This window comes from Alligator sinensis, unplaced genomic scaffold (genome assembly GCF_000455745.1).
Source record: "Alligator sinensis unplaced genomic scaffold, ASM45574v1 scaffold347_1, whole genome shotgun sequence".
Classification (NCBI taxonomy): domain Eukaryota; kingdom Metazoa; phylum Chordata; order Crocodylia; family Alligatoridae; genus Alligator; species Alligator sinensis.
In genome coordinates, this window is record NW_005841922.1 from 2329403 (window position 1) to 2352058 (window position 22656).

Consider the following 22656-nt stretch of genomic DNA (forward strand, 5'->3'; position numbering starts at 1 on the left):
TTCTGGCCCCCACCGCCACTGGCCCTGGGACCCCAGTGTGGGCCCTTGTGCTCCCACTGGGTCCCCGCCTGCTCACTCCGTGCCCCTCAGCCCTGCAGTACGGGTGGGAGGCAGTGCACAGCCCCAACCCCCTGCTTGCCAGCAGGGAAGAAGCTGCTGCTGAGCATGGGGAAAAGTGGCCCCTCACCTGCCCCACGGCCCGCGCCCCACATTGCAGGCGCTTGCAGCCCATGTGGGGCTGTCCGGAGCGGACACAGGCAGTCCCAAGCGGGCTGCAAGCAGCTGCAGCACAGGGAGGAGGGGCCGCTCCCCCCCCCCTTCCTTGCCCGGGGTCCCCTGCCCCCACTTACCTGAGCTTCCCGCGCCGCCAGGGCAGCCACATGCTCCCAGCCCAGAAACCCCAGCAGGGGCTTCTGACTGAGGGGTGGGGCCAGGCGGGCCCTGCTGTTGTTGGAGCCCGCTGGGCTTCCCCTGGGTCCTACTGCCCTTGGTTCCTGTCATTTTTTACAGGAACCAAGGGCAGAGAAATATTAATTTTCCAAATATTTTTAGGGGCCCCATGGGCCGGATAGAATGGCCTCAGCCCACAGGCTGTATTTTGCCCACCCCTGACCTAGAGATAAGTCCCACTGCCACCAGGTAGAACTGCCCTATGCACCTCCATTTTCAGGAGGCACGGTAGAGCCAAAACAGGAAGAGCTGCAGCAGAAATGCTTGCCTCCTGCATAATATAATGCAAGTAGGCACACTTTTCTGCTGCAGCTGCTTTTCAGTTTGGTTTCAATGTACCTCCTGAAAAACATAAGCACATGGGGCAATTACACCCTGCAGCAGTGCCAGCACTCCGGTGAAGAACCACTGCTGTAGAGATTTAGACAGATGTGTGCTGTGTTCTCAGGAGGTAATAATATTCTGACAAACATATTTCCATGTTCTGTAGACTCCTCTCTTCACCATGGATCACCTTATTTTGTCGCTCTAGATTGACAAACATGTGGCCTTAAATTAGGAGTGGGCAAAATATGGCCTGAGGGCCGGATTTGGCCCACGAGGCCATTCTACCCGGCCCGCAGGACCCCTAAAAAATTTAGAAAATTAATATTTCTCTGCCCTTGGTTCCTGTAAAAAGCGGCAGAAACCAAGGGCAGTAGGACCCAAGGGAAGCCCAGCAGGCTCCCACAACAGCAGGGCCTGCCTGGCCCCACCCCAGCAGGGGCTTCTGGCCTGGGACCACATGGCTGCCCTGCGCCAGAACCGTAGGTAAGGGGGGAGGGAAGGGCAGGGGCAGACCCCAGGGAAAAGTGGCTTAGGGAAAAGCGGCTTAGGGAAAAGCTGAGTGCATGGGTGCAAATGCAGCCCCTCGCCCACCCCGTGACCGGGGACCCGCATTGCAGCTGCTCACAGGCTGCCTGGGAGTGCCTGTGCCTGCTCAGGACAGCCCCACATGGGCTGCAAGCAGCTGCAGCAGGGAGCGCTAGGCATGGGGCAGGCAAGGGGCCACTTTCCTCTGTGCCGGGAAGGAGCCCGGAGAAAAACTGAGCATGGGGGGGTGGGAAGCGGCACAGGCAGGCTATAAGCGGCTGCAGTGTGGGGCACTGGGCACAGGGTGAGCAAGGGGCCGCTCCCTCACCTCCCCCGTGCTCAGCATCAGCTTGTAACTCGCCCCCACTGCCATCCTGGGCCCTGTACCAGCTCTAGGATCACCCATCAGGGCTGTGCGTGGCAACAGCAGCTGCAGCCCCACTGCTTGCTGCACCAGGCAGTGTTTGCCACTGTTGACTGTGGGCTGCCCAGTGCACGAGCTCCGGGCATGCAGCAGCAGCCAACACTGCCTGGCGCAGCAAGCAGTGGGGCCACAGCTGCTGCCGCCGACGGGCAGGTGTGGAGCCCAGGCTGGCAGTGGGGCAGGTTACAAGCTGGTGCTGAGCACGGGTAAAAGCTAAACCAATCATCTCCAAACCCTACCACCCCCAAACTAGCTATAAAAAAAGTGCCAGTATTATGGGTTGGGTCAATCATCTTTATTTTAAAGCATTAGTATTTTATAGTTGGTTTGGGGATTCTCTAAACCAAATCTCCTCAGAAAAAAAGCTTAGCAGGGTAGGCTAGGTCAGAAGTGACCAAACTGGCATGGGCAGCCTGTGTGTGTGGATCAGGGAGGGAAAAACCAGCACAGTAGCAGATATGGGAGGAAGCAGAAAGCAGAGCAACAAATGTGGCAAGGAGAACAGGTAAGGAAGCAGAAAGCAGAGCAGCAGACCAGGCACGGGAAGGAAGATGGGAGTGACACTTGGAGAGGGTGCAGGGCTAATTTGTGGCAGGCCTACCAAAACAATTGGACCCCCACTGAGCTAGGACATGTACGTAATACCCTTAAGGAGCATGTAAAGTGCTGGTGACTCATTAAGTACATTGCCTGAACAAGTATTGACCTAGCGGGCTCAGAGTGGGAGGGAGATTGTGTTAATATAGAAGATGTGTTTTCGATAAGAAAATCAAATGCCTTTCAAGCCTATAGAAATATTTGCAAGGTTAGTGACAACTATGGTTAATGGTCCTCGAAAACAGCAAGGTTGCATGGCCTAGCACTTGCTTACAGGCACTGCACAGAACAGAAGGCTAAGAAAGGACATCCAGAACTCATGTTAGTCATTTCTCTCTCTCCTTACACAGAGAGAGAGAGAAACAGAGAGGGAGGGAAGAAAAGAATACAATTAAAATGAAAGGAAACAAAAGTCAGAGAAGTTTCTCAGATTAAGTTTACTTTATACAACTTGCCCATGAGAAAACCCATTCGAAGGGAATACTTTTTTTTTATTCATATAAATTCATCCTAGAATTCAAAGGCCTGTTCTAAAGGCATGCTATACTTTTAACAACAGAGTTTTCTGCCCCCCCCATTTCCTTTTTCAGAGTATATAGTATAGTTTGTGTTTTTGAACCCTACCTGTATTCCGTTCCTCAGATGGTATACAATTCATTTAAAACAACAGACAAGCAACTCTAATGAGCCTTGGCTTCAGCAAGATGAAACACATTATATATTAAAAGACTATCATCATTCAATAATGGAATTCCCTTTTCATTTTAGATTAACTGATACACTGAAGTGGAGACAGACGATTGTCATGGATTTAAGTAAAGAAAATGTTAATTGCCTCTACAGTAATGGGAGAATCCAATTTGCATTCCACTCCTGATATCAGTTTGTGGGAAGATTTCAAGGTAATTGCATCCGAATAATTCATTTTGCATCCCTCATTCTGAACAGATTAGAACTGACTACCCTGACCAGTCAAGCTTGAAAATATTGGCTAAAAAGATGAGTTATGAAAAGTTAAAAACTGTGGCCTTGTTCTTTACCACTCCTTTATAACCTCAAAAAGCTCCAACATAATTTGAGTTCTTGTGTTTTGCCTTAGAAATGTTGGTTCACTTCCCTTTCTTCGCTGGAGAATCCAAAGTGTGAACTCCTATAAGGATGTAACCTGAACTGCACTCTCTTTTCACTCAGATAACTGTATCTGGGAACTCAACTCTATTCAACTGATGGTTCTTCTTGAAGAAAGCTGTTGTACATCCAAATATTTAGCTTCCAAAGTGTGAAGAGCCAGGCAAATGACATCCTCAGAACTTTGCATTTTGATCCCTTCTACCACTGCCTCATCAAGATCAACAATTATTTGTACCCTTATACTGTTCAAAGGCTAGCAGCAGGATTTAGCCTCAGTTTGAGCTTTGCTACAAGATTGGTTCTTTCCCTGAAGACCTTACAATTTATTTTCTAATCTAGTGATGATAGACGAATAAATACAGAGTTGTATACCATCACTAGACTAGAAAGTATATAAGTAAATAAAATAATCAATGTCCACATCATACCACTAAGTAGCTCGATCCAGTTCTGCACTGTTTCAGGAGGCTGGGTTTCCTTAATATGCTTCAGAGCTTCGTCAAGTAGAACATCCCCTGTAGGAGCATCTGACTTGCAGATAACCTGATGGGGGAAAAAGTGTATTAGCTGATTTTGTTTATACACCTTAACATCTAGAATGAAAAAAACTGGAAAACTCCACCTGTATTCTCACAACTGGGGGGAATAAAAATACATTTTCCAAAGAAACAAGGTCAATTTGGACTTTAAATCTTTCTCATCTTTTTTACAAAAATCTATGTAGAATTAAACTTGAAATTATGACAACCTGCAATATGACTTTAACATGACTTAATAAATGTTAAGCAACACATCTGAGGCAAAGTTTTCAGGAAACTGACCCAATGAACTGGTGTCTAAAAACAGAACTTGAAGTGTAAACCAGCTTTCGACAACACTGGCCTCTTCTTAAAGAAAACTGTATTCATTTTAGTTATTTTACTATTTATTTAAACTCTTAGCTCATTCCAAGCTGAGAAACCAAGTGGGAGTTTAACAAACACAAATGTTTTTCCCCTCTCCTTCCAATCTATAAATAAAAATTGAGAGAGCTCTACTATTTCTAATGTCTTAAAGGAGACATTGACCAAAAACATCAGTTCAATTCACTAACTACAATTAATAATTCCTGTATTTATTGAAAACTTTTAATGCAGAACATGTTGGTTTAATAAACTTTTTCCTTGGCAATTCAGAATGTTTTTAGTTAACCTTAAGTGTGCTGGATAGCTATGTTAACTGCAGTTTAATCGAGTTTCATTAGCCATCTAAATAAAGCTTTGACCCATCAAAATTAAAAAGAAATTGTAAAAAGAAATACATCATTAGCCATTTTCTGAATAAATATAGCTATGTAGTGAGTTAAATAAAACATCTAGATTGTTTCAACTTGATTAGTATAAAGACCAAAGTTAGTGTAAAGGCTAAGATCTATTTACAAGTCAGCATGGTTTCAAAACACCAAGTAATCAACCTCTCTCCCCTGAGGAAAATAGTTTTATTAAAAAGTGCAAAAAAATTAAACTCAACTATTGTCAATTTATATCACAAGTAGAAGCACTCATATGGATTGTTTTATCAGTTTATTTGATTTATCAGTTTATCCGGCCCTAAAAACGGGTTAGCAACCTTTTTTGCAGTGGGGTTCCACTTCAACAGAGGTTAGCTCCAAATGTGAGCTGTTTCCAAACAGGGCCCATACTACTACCACATGAGCTGGAGCCACCACTTTCCGTTGCTGCCTAGCCTTTTGCCTTTGTGGGCCATATAAAATAACTCTGTAGGCCACATTTGGCCCATAAGCCATAGGCTGCCAACCCCTGCACTAGAGAGATAAAAACAGCCATTATGGATTTGTCAAAAAAACCAAGCAAACGGATGAAGACAAATCAAGTTTCCTTCTTTGGTATGTTAACTAGCTGAAAAGATAAAAAAGCAGTAGGGTTGATCTTAACTTTAATATGGTTTTTGACATTGTCCCAACACCCACGACATATTTATAAATCAACAAGGGAAATAGGGTCCAGATGAAATCGACATCGGGTAGGAACATAACTTTTTGAAAAACTACTTAGAGTAATTATTGAGAGTTTGCTGTCAAACTGGGAGACCCACTTCAAGCAACATCTCACAGGGATCTGTCCTTGACCCATCTGTATTCAACAAGTAGGCTAAAAAAAGATGGTGGACTGGTACATTTATAAAGTCTACAAATAACACTAAGCACTCTGGAAAACAGAATCATATATTAACTTTCCTGTCATTGCAGTGTATGAGAATTGGCAGTCCTTTCATCTTCCTTGCTTTTACATATGGCACGTTGTTAGGTGTTCTTGGGGTCTCCAATTATGTACATAAGGATGTGAAGGTGGCATTTTTGGTTTAAATGATGATTTTGGAGAATTTTTGGTAAATGGCTGTCTACCAACTTAACCGGTGCAGGGGCTGGACTCAATGGCTCAGAAAGCTCCTTCCAGTCCTATGGTCCTCAAATTAAAATGTTCTAAATAAATTGGAGAGGTGCCCCCCCCCAAAAAAAACAACAAAATGGAAGGCAATAAAGATAAGTACAAAACCCTACACTTATGAAGAAAAGAAAACAAATCAAAAGGCATAAATACAAAATAAGAGACTACCTAAGTAGGTGGTAATATGACACAAAAAGGACCTAGTAGTTTTCATGGACCCTAAGCTAATTGAGTCAACCATGTGATACTGTTGCAAAAAAGGCAAATCTCATTCTGGGATTTATTAGCGGAAGTATTTTAGGTAAGACCCAAGAGGTAATTATCCCACCCTACCTGGCCTGATACAGTCTTAGCAGGAGTGCTATATAGTGTTAGTTATCCTACATTTAAAATAAATTTTGTAGACAAAATGGAAAAAGTTCAGAGAAGTTTACCAGGAATGGAGAAAGACTAATAGTGTATAAAAATAGACCACAGAGTGGGGAATGAATTACTGGTAGTCTCCCATTATTCAAAAAGTTGTTACAAAGGGGATAGTGATGGATTATTTCGCATGTCTACCAGTGTAAGGACAAGAAGAAATTAATTTAAATTTGCCACAAAGATTTATGTTGGATATTAGGAATATGAAACTTCTCTTTAACTGTAAGGGTAGCAACAGCAGTCCTGAAAACAATGGGAGCTAGTCCTCTTCAATGTTGCCATCTCCTCTTATTTTCAAAGCTTTTAATAACAACCCAGAAATTAATTAGTTCCCATCAATATAAAAGCTTCTAAGTGCAACTCTTTAACAACCATTTCCACTTCACCCTCTCTGGCATCAATTATGTAGTTAAATGAAGTTCAACTAAATTATAAAATAGGCAGTGAAATTAAAAAATATGCTCTTAAACTTCTTACGCTCTTAATCAATATGCAAGTAACTACTTTTTGTTATAGGTCAGTGTTTCCCAACCAGTGTGCCATGGCACAAAAGCGTGCAGTCAGAAATGAACATGCATGCTGTGGAATTTTGCCATGGCAATGAGCTACAATAGGTATGAGGATGGGGAATGACTTAACAGGCATGAGGTGGAAGATTTTTATTAATGTGTGTGTGCTTTGGGCTGGAAAAGATTGGGAAACACTGTTATAGGTAAACACTAGGCAAAAATTAGGACTAATACTACCTTACGTGGTCAGAGTGAATTCTGAATTTAGAGATGCCTAAATGGAGTACATTGTGCAATTTAATTTTTTTAATGGACATTTTAGTAGGTAACTGTATTTAAACCTTCTTTGCAGTTTATCACTATCTATGTTCCCTTTATTCTGCAAAAGTTTCAATCCCTTTCGCAAACAGCAATCTTTTTAAAAAGATAAGCAAAGTATGCAGAAATATGTAACATATTAAATAAGACTCATCTTTCATTAGTGACATCATGCAGAAGACCTGCATTCCAGATACAGTAGCATTTTTAAAATAACTTAACACAGCACTAACTATCGGGCCATGCATCAATTCAATTACAGAGTGTCTTAATGAAGACCCATTCTCAAGGACAATTTTAAATTAAATTTATTGGCGTTACATCTGTGGCAGTCTTAAAGAAAAGAATATTTGTTTAACATCTGTTTGAACACTTACATGAATGCTGGTCATTTCAAAGTACTTAAAAACTAACCCTTACAGAACTCTAGTGAAATCAAGATGTTTTGGTCTCAGGCCAAAACCAGAATTAAATATGGAACAGAAATGCACAATTCCTTGCTTCCAATCCTATGCTCAAATCGCAGTCCTGTCTACCACCACCACCAGACTGCACAAAAGTGTGTTAAAGCATGACTACTAAAATTACCCCATATCCCAAAATTCATAGTATCCATCAGACAAAAACCCATCCCTCCCTACAGATCAGGATTCTAGTAAATTTGAATTTACTTCAGATGCTATTCAGCAACAAGACCAAATACTGGGTAGACATCAATATTTGGGAAGTCACAAAGGCAGTTCATTTTGGCCAGCAACTTTGACATAAGGAGTGATATAATCCATTGTTTTCAAATTTCCAAAGCCTGGACATGAAGGAAGGATAATCAGTATGTCTGGATTCTGAGAGCACGATGAGCAGAACAGCCTCTTTAAAAGCTGAAGATGTGCTATACAGTTAGCTAGCACTGGAGCTGGAAAAATAGAAACCTGAATTTTAATACTATAAACAGAAGCAACAGAACTGAATGAAAAATGCTCAGAAACAGATAGTATAAGACTAGTCAGGAAAGACCCAATACAAGATTACGATTGATCTGTAGTGGTTTCAACTGAATTAAGATAATTTCTTAACATGACATAGGCACAGGATTATTTGATTTTTTAACAGGTAAGGCATCAATTACAATAGCTAAATCATCAGCATGGCAGACCAAAATTATATAACATTTTACATTTCTAAAACAAAAAGCTACTAGTTTACAACTGATTTTGGTTAAGTTGTATTTAATAGTTAAAAAGCCAGGAACATGAAAACAGAAACTTCTAGTTTGATTGGTAACATGCTTTTGTTTTGCGTCTACAGAATTTTCCATTTAAAAGAGGTTTTCAACCAGTAGGACATGACTGAAGAGATGTGGTTTTGGGCTGATAACTTTCTTAATCTTAACAGAGTTTGTTTCTAATCCTGACAGCTGTAGTGATATGATTGAGAAGGCATGCTGAATATAAATGAATATGGTGATGTTTGACCACCACAGCATCTCCAAGGATAATAAACTACACCACTCTCTTTCAGATCCCGTGGACTCTGCAGTTCTGGAATCAGGCATTTTGCCATTCAATTTACCCCCTTTCCTGCAGCTACATTCTTGCTCCTTTTCTTTCCATTATGCTAGGATCAATCTGTAGTTCTTTTCTGCTTACCACCTCTTCCTTCAATCCTTCAGGTAAAAGCTAGATTACAATGCCCCCAGCAAGTTTCCATGGGGACAAGCATCAGAGTAAAACCAGCCATCCTCCCCTTCTCACCTGTAGGGATATTCTGAAGGCATCTTTGCTCTTTCAGGTTACATCACTAATGTATACTGGCTTGCTCCAAATGCTTCTTTCTAGGCTTAGGCTGACAGATTTTTAACCTGGAGATCTTGATCACCCTCTGTCCCCTTCTCATGCTGCTACAGTAAAAGGATCTGGGGGAAATGGATCACAGCCTTAGGAGTGAAACTATTTTTACAGATGGGCAAATCAAAGGCCGGGGGAGAGGGGGAAGAAATAAGAAGATTTTTTTTTTTTTACAGATCTGCTAAATTCTCAAAATGTTGGCCTTCAGAACAAACAAACGTGCAACAATGTCCTTGCCAATATTGGCATTATTTATCATGCATTAGTGCATCATACACCTGATAGCTGAGTGTGCGCAATTCAGTTTCACCGAAAATCTAGTGATTTTCCACAATACTGCAGTGCTGCTCTGTAGTAGGGTGGTGGTAAATATGAAACATCTCGCATCAATTTCTCTTTAAGCAAGTTCTTTCACAGTATGGTCTTTATATTTTGATAATCTACTTTCTAATACATGGTTAATTCAGAATTGCCAACCTTAAATATTTGCAAACACGAATCATCCACCCCAAAGTAAATTTTTTTTGTTTTTTTAAGTTAAAAGTATTGGGTTCCTGTTATTTACCTTTTGGTTTGGAGCATTTAGGACACAACTGGGTTTCAACCCTTTTTTCTCAGCAACAATTAGGGTTGGAAACCTACTTTAAAAAGTTGAATTTCTCACTTAATCAGTTGTCTCCAGAAAGGGAGCCATTAGGCCAAACACCAAAATTATCGTGAGACTCATGAACAGAGATCCTGGTTTCTTGTTTAAAAATCCAAAATTCTCTGATTAAAAACCCCAAAAAATCCATGCATCCAAGGGTGTGGAGGGAGTTGTCACAGGATGCGACTGCAGAGCTGATGGGCATAATCTTTGAAAATGTGTGGCGATCAGGGGAGGTCCCAGATGACTGGAAAAGGGCAAATATAATGCCCATCTTTAAGAAAGGGAAGACAGAGGAACTACAGACCAGTCAGCCTCACCTCAGTTCCCAGAAAAAGCATGGAACAGATCCTCAAAGAATCTATTGCTAAGTACTTGGAAGAGAAGAAGGTGATTAGAAACAGTCAGCATGGATTCACCAAGGGCAAGTCATGTCTGACCAACCTGACTGCCTTCTGTGATGAGATGACTGACTCTGTGGATGTGGAGAAAACAATGGACATAATATACCTTGACTTTAGCAAGGCTTTTGATAGTGTCTCCCACAGCATTCTTGCTAGCAAGCTGAGGAATTATGAGTTGGATAAATGGACTGTAAGGTGGATAGAAAGTTGGCTGGATTGTTGGACTCAATGGGTAGAAACCAATGGCTCGATGTGTAGTTAGCAGCCAGTATCAAGTGGACTGCCCCATGGGTCAGTTTTGTTCATTATCTTCATTAATGATCTAGATGATGGGATGGAGTGCACCCTCAGCAAGTCTGAAGATGACACCAAGCTGAGGGGAATAGTAGATACACTGGAGGGTAGGGCTAGAATTCAGAGTGACCTAGACATGAAGTTCAACAAGGACATGCAAAATCCTGCACTTAGGACAGAAGAATCCCATGCACTGCTACAGGCTTGGGACCAACAGGCTAAGCAGCAGCTCTGCAGAAAAGGACTGGGGGAGTTAGAGTGGACAGCAAGATGGATATGAGTCAGCAGCATGCCCTTGTTACCAAGAAGGTTAATGGCATACTGGGCTGCATTAGTAGAAGCATTGCCAGCCAGCAGATTGAAGGAGGTAATTATTCTGCTCTATTCTGCGCTGGTGAGGTCACATCTGGAGTACTGTGTCCAGTTTTGGGCCTCCCACTATAGAAAAGATGTGGACAAAGTGGAGAGTCCAGCAGAGAGCAACAAAAATGGTGACAGGCTGGGGAATGACTTATGAGAAGAGGCTGAGGGAACTGGGTTTATTTAATTTGGAGAAGAGAAGATTGAGGGGGTATTTGATAGCAGCCTTTAAATACCTGAAGGGGGGTTCCAAAGAAGATGGAGTTAACCTGTTCTCAGTGGTGGCAGATGACAGAACAAGGAGCAGTGGTCTCTAGTTGCAGCAAGAGAAGTTTAGTTTGGATATTAGGAAAAACTCTCTCACTAGGAGGGTGGTGAAGCACTGGAACAGATTACTTAGAGAGGTGCTGGAATCTCCATCCTTGGAGGTTTTTAAGGCCCGGCTCGACAAACCCCTGGCTGGGATGATCCTGATTTGAGCAGGGGATTGGACTAGATGACCTCCTGAGGTCCCTTCCAACCCTAATTTTCTATTATTCTATGACAACGTTTACTTGATATATTTACAGTTTTAAAGCAATTTGGAAACCTAGCAGTGCCTCAATCATTATAATAAAATAAATCCTAAATACCTATATATTTGGCATTTGATTTTGGTTTGTTTTTTTTAAATCAAGGAAAATCAGAGCTTCCCCTTCCCCCTTCACTCACCAGGATGTGGGTCCCGCTGCGGTGGTCTTCCTGCTGCTTTGTGGCACGGAGCAGCCCTGATATGCTGGTGCCCCACCCATGCTGTTGCCCCCCACTCCCAACCCAGAGTACCCCAAACCCCAGCTCTGCTGGTGCCCCTCACTCTGACCTGCAGTCTCCCACTGCCCCCAGGTGTGCTGGTGCCCCTTATTCTTGACCTGCTGTTCTTCGTCCCCCCCCCGTGGGGGAAAGGGGATAGATGGACATAGGTAATGTCTAGGTGACACGTTTTTTGTTTTTTGGGGTTTTTTTGTTTGTTTGTTTGTTTTGGGGGAGGGGTAAAGGGAGCATATGCCCCACCCAGATTTCTCCACCCACAGCGGAGCACTGGACTGCAGCCTTGCTGGATCAGCATCAGGCAGTCCAGTGGGTGGGACCTGGTGTGGGAGGGAGTGCCGCACCACCCTGGCCACCAAGGTGAGGCACCACCCCCTGCTGCCTGGCAGCAGTGGGGGAGAGGCACAACTCTGTGCTGCCACCACTGCCAGAACCCCATGCCAGTCACACTGCCAAAGTGATGCACCGCAGCACTGCAGATTTGTGTTTCCCTGCTGCTGCCAGGTGGGCAGGGGGCACTTTACCATGGCAGCATGGCAATCCTTGTGGCGGCAGCAGCACTGAGCCTCGCTGCCCTGCTCCATCTCCCCACTCCAGGTCCCATCCAGTGGGCTGCAGAAGCAGCTCCTTCCTAGTGCCTGTCTGGCCAGGCTGCAGTCCTGTGCCCCACTATGGGCGCAGAACTGGGGAGATGGGAGAGATGAACATGTACCCCCCCATGCCTCCCTCCTGACACAGTGCCCCCTCCCCATGAGTGCACACAGCAGCAAGGAGCCTGCCCCCACTCCCACCCCCCACCCCCGGGAAACCCCCCAGCAGCCAACCTTGCCCCACTTCCTCCCTCACTGTGTGGGCTCAATGACAGCCGCCACCTCAATCTTCCCACACGTCGCCCATGTTCTCCCCCAGTTCCCATACATCACCTATGCCCCCCATAGACTTACCTGCAGGGAGCTGTGGGAGCTGCTCTCCAGCACGCTGCCCCGCTGTATTGCCAGCCATGTGCAAGTAGGTAGGTGCCCCCTTCCTCTGATCGCCTTCCTCCTGCTCCCCCCAGCCCCACGCAGCCCCTTGCATGCTGGAACTCTGCCAGCCTGCAAGGGGAAACTTGTGGTTTCCCACATTTTTCTCTTTTAAAAGGGGAAAATCCATGATTTTCCCCTTTAAAAGGAGAAATTCATGGTTTCCATGGGAAACTGAAAACTCAGATCCCTGCTCATGACAAAGGGGGTCACCGAGAAGCAAGATCCAGATCATATTCTGCCCTCTTAATGTCTAAGCCTACATAGCTCCTTAACCAAAAATAAGTACATATCAGCTTAGGAGAGCAATCCTACTCTACACTGCTCTTCCATTCTCTCGATAAACAGCCTTCCACACCTCTGGAGCACAGGCAGCCAATAAGACAAGCAGCCAATAGGAAATGTTTCGCACAGGAGTGTAGGAACTGTGACCCTTAAGCCTGAAGGGGTTTGACCCAACAACTCCCACTTCCTAGAAAATTGTTTATAAGCTATTACTATAGACTGGGCTGGCTTGAATACTCCCATTCCTCTAGCTGAAGCTGGGCCACTAGGTGGAAAGCACCCGCAACAAGAGTCATGAGTATAGAAGAACAGCAAGCAAGAGGCAGCCTAAGTCTGTAGCCCAGGGAGGAGCACACTCCCCCTGGGAGGAAGGGAGGCCTAGGCTCTGCTCCAAACGTTGTTAATGCATTTTGCACCAACTACTCAAAACAGCACTCAAAACAGGGGGTCTCAAAACAGTGCCATCCTTACTAAATCGAAGGGTCACATCCCCTCTTACTCTTCTTATGGCTTCATGAGTGACTCTTGCATTTCTTCCCACTCAGTTGCCCAACTAGCACAGAGCTGTGCCATGCCACCCCATCTCTGCAGTACTCCCCTCTGTTAAACAGCCTATTATTCCACTATATATGCACTCACCCTCAACAAGGGGATGCGAAAAAGCAAGCCCGGGTAGCTGGCTGTTCCAGGGGGTGGAAACTTGCAGGCCATGACCTCCCACTGTAGCAAAAGGTTGCCAAGCCCTAACCTAGACAATTCACTCAACTCCTTGACTACACTGTTTGGAACTACAGGTTCCAATGCAGTGAAAACTGCCCAAGCAACACAAAATTTACTTACCAAACAATGGCTGCTACAAAAGGTACATCTTTCAGTTGTGCTGCCAAATGGCTACTTACCAAATCCTACAAGATTTCCATGAAATGTTAGGATTTCAAAATGGCCAATATGACCCTTGCAGGTATAAACAGGGAAATCTCAAGTAGGCTACACCACCTCTGTATCTGGCATTCATGTGGCTGCCTTTAAAATACCATGTCCTGTTCTTATCTTTAACTCAGCAAGAATGTTGATAAACTGGAGAAGGTTTAGAGAAAAGCTATATTAAAGGACTGGAAAACATGCCTTATAGATTGAGCTCCTTGAGCCTGTTCTAGTTAATTTATCTAACGTAAAGTTAAAGGCAACTTGACCACAGTCTGTATACATCTCCCCCAAGTGGTTAAGAAACTTGATAACAGAGAGATCTTCAATCTAGCAGACAAAAAGGCTGAGTTGAAACCAGACAAATTTAGACTCAAAATAAGGTGCAATATTTAATAGTGAGGATAATTAACCAAAGAATACCTTTCCAAATATGGTATAGGATTCTCTACCACTGGAAATGTTTAAATAGGTATTGTTAGATATAAAGAAAAATATTTACACAGTTTTGATTCAGTATATACTGCAATGCACAGCCCCTTTTCCTCTCTCATGCGAAGCAGCTTTCTATTTTAAATTGTACTTTGGTCAATTTCATTCTTTCATGTTTGCAAGTAACTACCCAACCCTGATTCTGTGTGAACTCACCAAATCCAAACCCAAAGAAGCTGATAAACTCCCACTGATTTCAGAAGAGGTCAGACTGCCCATCTAGTTTGGGAAGGGAAGACTTTAGTAGACTTAAAGTCTACTTTAGCAATGAAAGTTGTTCTCAGCTCATACCATATTTGTAGTATAAATTAATAGCTAAAGCAAATCCACTGATCCTGCTCAGTTTTGGTATATACCATAATTTACCTGTTTGTATCAAGCCTCTGAAGTTTAAAGCAGATTACTTTCTTCAGACTACCCCACGTACTTTTCATTACACAGGTGCTGGCATATTCTACAAATGCTAAAGAATACGGAAATGGTATGTCTTTTTTAAACTAAAAAGACACATGAAATTCTAAGCAAGTTGTTCCTGAGACTACTTCTGAGTAGAAAATGTGGATGAAAGAACATTAGCCATGTTGCTATTTAAGATTGTTATCTACACGTTATTTTTTCCCCAAACACAGGTTAAACTTTTGATGCATTCTATTTATGTCCTTGTATAGGAAAGACAAATATAAAATAAATAAAAACAATTCTTTCAATTCCAATATAAACACCTGTGGCAGGGACGGGGGGAAAAAACAGTGGATGTTTCAAAATTAGATATTTAACATCAAGTTCTTGGAGTCTTTTGGAGTTTTTTTCATTTTAAACGCTACAAATTAAATGCAAGGTGATTATTTGGCTTTTATTCTTTACTGCATGTGTGCACAGACTAGTTTTCTAAAAAACAAATCCTTAGAATCTTATTCAAAAAGCAGAGTTAGACTCTTAGAAAGAAGAAAAAACTAGACATATTGATCATATGGAACAAATACAGCCTTTAAGAAACATTCTTGAACATCTGACAAGCCAGAGGACTCTAAAGTTGGAAAGGAGGTCAGATTCTGTGCAAATTAAAGCTGAATACAGCTGAACCAGAATAATAGAAGCAAGAGCTGCCAGCATGAACAGAAGTCCAATTCTTCAGAAATGAAGAAGGCTGGAAGAGATTTGGAAAAGTTTCAAAAAAGTTGCGTAAAAATATAATATTGACAGGGAAGTCTAGGCAGAAAAGTAAATTAATTTTGTGGCAAAAGGCAATATTTTACCTGTTCAACCCCAATATCCTGATTTTAGAAGTACCCATTAGCATACTGTGAGTAATAATCCCCAAACAGGGAGACATGACTTACCATAAAGCCTGCAAAATCTAGGTGCAAAAGCAAGTAAAAGCTAACTCAGATTTGCAGCCTAATGAGGGTCCCAATTCAACAAAGTACATAAGGAAATGCCTGAGACTGAGCGCTGAATTTACTGACTTAAATGAGACTGGTCACGTGATTAAAGGTAAGCGTGTACCACATTTACCTGAATCAAAGTCAACCCTGAATTTAGATGACTCCCCAAAAGTAGATTCTATACATTGAAAATTTATAAATGTTATAATTTTCCAGGTATAGAATCTAATTATCAGGGGGGCCCCCTAAATTCTTCTCTCTCCCCCTGCTACAGCAGGGAAAGCAGTGGCTAGGGGGTAGGTGGTTCAGGTGGCCCCCTTGCCATGTGCTCCTGCCACTTCTTTCCCCTGCAGCCTTCCTGCCCCACCTTCACTAGCACCCCCCAGGTCCCCAAAGCCTCTTCCCCTCCCATCCCCCAACTCCCACCCCACCCAGTCTCTGCCTCTTTCACTCACCCTCCTTCCTGCTTACTGCCAGACACTGCTGGGGCTCTGATCCCTCCCAGAGCACAGCATGTGGAAGCTTAGCCATTGTCAGTCCTGGACCATGCAGCAATGTCGGTGATGCTGACTGACCAGGCAGGGGACAGAGTTTTCATGTACTCTGTGCCTGGGAGGGAACGCAGCTGTAGCTGGAGCCAAGATAGACCACATAGTAAAAGGGGGATGGCAGAAGCTACAGAGGGCAAACAGAGGTGGGGCAGGAGGGTGCTCTGGGTCTGACTCTGGTCCCAAACTAGACTCAGGGCCAGAGTCAGAGCTGCAGCAGCCAGTTGCTTCCCTCCCTTCCGACTTTGCATGCAAATCTAAGGTAAGGGGTTTCCCCATGCCCCCCCCAGCTGATTAGAGAAAAAAGCTTTGTCTTAGATTCAAGCAAATGTGGTATTTATGTTCTCTGAGGCTATGACTTGCTTTTCTTTTTAAACTGTAAAAGTCAGTTCTTTAGACCAAGAACTGTACCCTGGAGCATATAAAGTATATTGTACAGTGCTTATATATACACAGTATATACTGTACTGTATATACCACACTGAGGTTTTGATTATTTGGTACTCTCTCAGTGCAAATTAAGAATATTTTCTTCACAGGGCAATTTACATTTAGTCTATCACTTAGAAGAGTACATAAAAATAAACACTGATTTGTTTTCTTCTTACCTTTCTTGTTAATAAACTTTTGCGCCTCATTCCACATGCCTCCAGCTGAAGTCGCCCTCTCAATGCCAGTTCAATTAACATACAGCCACGCAACCCAGAGGAGATGCAATCATTCCAGAAGGATGTGTAACCCTGCAGAATGAGGAAAAACTAAGCAAAAGTTTTCCATCTGCACCTAACTCTAAAAAGACATGCTGTCTTTCCCAGTCACTTCCTCCTACACACTCATACTGAGAAAAAAGCAGCTATTTAAGCCTCAACCCTATGACGAAAGAAAAATCTAATAGAAAAACTACTTCCAGTTATTTCTCAATCACCCTGCTTCTTAGAAAAGTCACACAGAACACTGTATTGAGAGAGAGCCAAAAAATTATCCCCGATATACAGTTTTACATATATACACAAGCAGCACAAAGAACTTTTTTCTGCAATTCACTTCTCAGGTGGCTTCAAAATTTAGACAAGTTGTATATCATCATCTGCCTTTCCTCCAAAAACTTTACATTCATAAAAAAATATGTCCTGATGAAATACAAGTTATCAGATTACCATATGCTCTTGCATATAACATGCACTTCTTCCCCCGCCCCCAATCAGCAGAAGGAAGTTGGGGTGCACATTATATGCAGGAAATAGGCAACCCTATAGGTCCAGAAATTTGCCACTGGGGAAGCAGTAGCAGTGTTAATTGTTATGGCTCTAAGAGCTCTGAGCTCTCCACAGTCAAATTTCTAGACCCATAGGGAGGCCCTGCTGGCCAGATCATATGGCCTCATGTGCCCGATCAGGCTAGTGCATAGAGCCCATCTGCGGACAGACCCAGCGTGCCACCCAATCTAGAGCATGGGGCTGGCAGCAGACTTAGAAGCAAGCTCTGCTCTCTAGGTGCTGCTACTCAGTTACCACAGATTCCCCCCCACCCCAACTACCCTTCAAAAACCAAGGTGCATATTATATACAGGACATGCTGTATGCAAGAAAAAATGATATTATTAACTGTAAGATTATGTAAGATCTTGCATAGAATCAGATTCTATGCACCACATTTTAATTTACTGTTTTCAAATAGAAGAGTAGGTGAAAAAGAAAAGTTTCCCAAATCATTTCTAGAGCAATTCACTATTTTTCTCATCGCTACATTGTTTGAAATACATGTAGTTAAATATTTTTTTAAATCTACTACAGGCAATTTCTGTACATGTCACAAGACACTTAATGCGTGTTCTATGAACTGCCCCAAGTCCACAATACTGTCACTTAAATTTCTGTGATCTTCAGACCATTCTGCTCTGGAAACAAGTCAGGAGGAACGGAAGAGAGATTAAACAAACAAATCTCATCCAACTTCTAGGAATACATTGTTAGTTGATTACATGCATTAACACTGCTTGACAGTTTGTCGTGGCTGTCCTACTGGTAGCTTCTGCATGGGGTTAACTTGTGACCCTCTTCCCCTACCCGACAGCCACTCCCAATAGTGCAACATGGGGTGGGCAACCAGGACCTGTGTCCTGAGCACTGCCTGGGGGAGAAGTGCCAGAAAGATTGGGGGGAAGCTCCTCCTCACCCTTCTGTCCCTGGCTCTGCCAGTACCATCTGGCTGCAGGAAGCAACACAGCAGGCAGTGTGCACCTATTTGGGAGAATCTTTACAATCTTTGAATCCTCCTCAGCCTGGCAAAGAGTGTTTGGACTCAAAAGCATGCAAAGAAAGATTTTTTTTTGCTACTATTTAGTTGCTCTAATAAAAGATATCATCTCTAGCCCAAAAGTTTTGGCTGTCACAGAGAGCAAGGCATTCTAGAAGTCAGTTTTATAAAATTCACTGCTGCCAGCAAGAGGGTGCGCCGGGAGGATGGAACTGACCCCAGTATTTGCCACCAAAATCAGCATTTTTCTCTCCCCTCTCCATATGGGCTTTGACAGCAAAATATGGAGTGAACACTCTGCCACTCTAGAGAACTACAATTCCTAGAACACCTTGCACTTCATGACATACTGCCCTGCTGCTGCTTGTTGCTCATCCTGTGAAGAAATCAGAAGGTACTGGTGGGGTGGATGGAAGCAGGGACAGGGTGAGAGAGGATTTCCCCAACAGCATTTTTCTCATGTTATGCAGCTGGTCACTTCACCCATTGCTCAAGGGTTCCATGTTCACCTTCCCTCCTCCAGCTTCTGCTTCTTGTCCCCATCCAAAGGGATGCTGTGGCAGGGCCAAGGGAGCTTGCAAGCCAGCATGTTGGGGGTTGGGAGCCCGAGCATCCACATCATTTGATACAGCAAAGGAGCCCACAGCTGGGGTTGGGGGACCAGAAGCTTAGAAGCTGACAGCCTGCATCTGTCACAACTTTAACAGGCAGTCCTCAACTTACAACATTTTGAGTTACAGGTGTGCGGGCCGGCTCCTGATCCCATCCTCGCCATGTGCGAGCCGGGCCCGTCTTTGTGCACGCGGACTGTGGCCAGCAGCCCGGGCACGCGGGGCCGGAGAAAACCACGGGGCGGTAAGGTACGTGCGAGCTAGAATCAGTTATGGAGGCGTAATGGTTGATTGAAAAGATTATTTACTTACACCCAAGGTGGTCGCGGTGTAGGCTGGACAGCTTTCCAGGCTCAGCTCCGTTTGAATCCTCGTTGGAGGACTCTGACAAACTCGGTTCTTTGACCCCGGAGTGGTTTAGGCTCCGTGGGTTCGGCAGTTCTTTCCTCACAGAGTGGCTGAATCTCCGTGGGTTCTGTTCGGTTCCCAGGTCCCCCGGAGCTGTTAAGACTCCGTGGGTTCGAAAATTGGGTATATAGGATAGGGATACGTCTAGGATTGTGCTCGGTGACGGGGAGAGGCTAGAAGCTAAACAGACCTCCGTTGCCTGCTTAAGAAAGGTGCGTTGGGTCCGCAAGGGTCCACATCGCTTGGAGATCTTCACACAGCGAGAAGTCTCCTCCTCCTGTCGAGTTCTGTATCTCTCCAGGTTTCCTCTCTCTCCGACTTGGGCGGAAACTACCCAAGCCTTTTGTACGGCTAGCAAGCCAACAGCTAGCCGCCACGTATGCCTACATTTAGAACCGGCCAATAATGTGGCACAAATCTAAATACAAATGGCGGGAACTGCTTTGCACCGTGCATCACTATGATGCAAAAGAAATGCACCCTGCAAAGAAGGCTACAAACGGCGGGAAATACTCTTTTGCACGCGGGTTCTCCTATTGCAGCAGAAAACTCCACTGTGCAAAGAAGCTGCAATTTGGCGGGAACATAATTTAGCGGTTCCGAAGCACACAAAAACAACAAATCACAACTTTGGGTTGTGACAACAGGCAGTCCTCGGACTTACGACACAATTGTTTCCTGAAAACCATGTGGTAAGTAGAAACATTGTAACTTGGAACCAATATAAGAAACAATGTTATAAATGGGGGATTGGTTCCTGAACCAAGGGCCCAATACCCTATTTTCACTAAAAATACCCCAGAATTTTGTACTCGATCAATTTATAGAAGCACAATATAGCCATATTAATGTATTTATATTGTAAATAGCAATCATATTGATTTGGAAGGACTTCCTTGAGGTGACTTTGCTGGACTTTTGGAAGGGCTCTTGGTTGGACTTTTTGAAGGGTTCTTGGCTCAAGTCTTCTCAGGAGGAGTCTTGGTTGCAGGTTTTTCTGGAGTCTTGTCTGCTTTCTTCAAGAAAGTGTCCAAGCAAGTTTTGACAGATGTTCTCCAGGGAGATGGGTGACACCATGAACTTGTTCGCTGGCATGGCGTCACATCGGATCAAGCGTTGTAAAGTCAAAATGGATGTCAGAAAGTTGAAACAGGGTGTCAATTTATAAATGCTGTAAGTGCAAAATGTTGTAACTTGAAACATTGTAAGTCGAGGACTAGGCGCCTGTACAACGTTTCACACTTACATTTATAAATTGACACCGTTTCAACTTTCTGACGTCAGTTTCGACTTTACAACACTTAATCTGACATGATGCCACATCAGCAAATGGATGTCAGAAAGTTGAAACAGGGTGTCAATTTATAAATGCTGTAAGTGCAAAATGTTGTAACTTGAAACATTGTAAGTCGAGGACTAGGCGCCTGTACAACGTTTCACACTTACATTTATAAATTGACACCGTTTCAACTTTCTGACGTCAGTTTCGACTTTACAACACTTAATCTGACATGATGCCACATCAGCAAACAACCCTGTCATGATTATGGGACGGGGATGGCAGCAGGGCCGGGGGGGCACGGCGGCATTGCCCAGCCGGGGCAGGAATAGCTGCAGGACTGGGCTGGGGAGTGGGACAGAGCCATCCAAAAGAATGGGAGGGGGGCAGCTCCCCATCACTGTGCACACTCCCGGGGGGGTTTGGGTACCAGAGGTGATATGTTGTGGGGTGTTGGGGGTGGCATGTGCCCCCCGCCCCAGATTTGTGAGCCCACAGTGGGGCACAGGACTGCAGCCTGGTGCCCTTGCCCCAGGGACCTCCATCGCCCAGCAGGCAGAACCCAGCACAGGAGGGGAGATTCGGTGCTACTGCCACCACCACAAGCCCTGCGTCAGCCATGCCTCCAAGGTGAAGACCCCCTGCCCACCCGACAGCAGCAGGGGCACAGCTCCACACCACTGCAACCTCTCCCCCCCGCACTGCTGCTGGGTGGGGGCAGGGGGCACTTCAGATTGGCAGCATGGCTGGTGCAGGGCTCCTGGTGGTGGCAGCAGCACTGAGTCTCTCCACCTTGCTCTGCCCTCCCACACTGGGTCCCACCCACAGGGCTGCAAAGGCCCCCCAGCTGGAAGGCAGCAGCACAAGGGGCCCAAGCCCCTCAGTGGGCTGTCCACATCCTCTCCCCATAACCCACAGACTCCACTCAGCTCTGCTCCAGCTATGCCACCTACACAGCTTGGGGGAAGGAGGGGAGGGGGGGGGGAATGTAAGGGGCCGGGCCCAGCTTCAGCAGCTGTCACCTCCTGAACTCAGCATCCAGGACTCAAGCACTGTTGGCTGGCTGTGGCAGGTGTCCATGGAACAGAAAGTGAGTAGGATGCAGCCGCCAGGTCCTATAGTCCTGGTAGCTGGAGGGCTGAGGGAGGGGGTGGGGGGCAGGAAACTGCATGTTGGGAGTGAAGGGACTTGGTGGGAACAGGGGAGCTGTAGGTCAGGGGTGAGGGACAACACCAGGGGCAGGACACTGGCATATCAGAGCTGCTCAGCGCCACAGAGCAGCCGGGAGGGACAGGGCAGGACGCAACAGCTGCAGCTGGACCCTCACCCTGGTGAGCAAAGAGGACAGGAGGAGCTCTGATTTTCTATGATAAAAAAAACAAAATAAAGTGCCAAAATTTATAGGTATTTAGAATGTATTTTATTAAAGTGACTGAGGCACTGATATTTGCTTCAAACTACTTTAAAATTGTAAATATATCAAATGAACATTGTGTTCAACTGATACACACGTTACATGCACAGTGGTGTTTCATCTTAATCGTGGAAAAATGCAGATTTTCGTGTTTTTAATTAAAAAAATATTTTTAATCAGAAATTTTATGGTTTTTAAAAAAGAACAAACCAGGATCCCTGCTGATTACCTGCTGAAGCTATTCCTTGCCATTCCACAAACTTGGTTGTCGTTAACTCCAGTCTATAAAAAGAGTATGTGACTGATGCATGCCATCTTCAGTTTTGCAGGATGCCAAAACACTCTACAAGTACAGTATGCCTATAACTCATCTGAGCTAGTAAGAATACATACTTGAGTTACAATCATGCCATCACGATGGCTTAATCAAGTATGTGCATCCAGACCCAGCCACTGTGATTCATCATGTTTGTACAGTGCATTTCCCGAGCTTTCCCTAAACTATACTGTATTGTCTCAGCAGGGA

The 22656-nt window shown here is 44.4% G+C and overlaps 1 protein-coding gene across 1 annotated transcript in view; it reads right to left on the bottom strand.

Annotated features, from left to right (window-relative positions):
• The window catches only part of GOLPH3 (golgi phosphoprotein 3), a 21244-nt gene extending 4321 nt beyond the window's left edge, over window positions 1–16923 (bottom strand). The window contains exons 1-2 of the mRNA XM_025198475.1: window positions 16771–16923; window positions 3883–3997 (exon numbers count right to left, since the gene is read on the bottom strand). Of these exons, the coding sequence (XP_025054260.1) occupies window positions 3883–3997; window positions 16771–16851 (196 nt within the window). The 5' untranslated portion in view covers window positions 16852–16923. The remainder of the gene's footprint in view (window positions 1–3882; window positions 3998–16770) is intronic.
• Between the last annotated feature and the right edge of the window lie 5733 nt (window positions 16924–22656).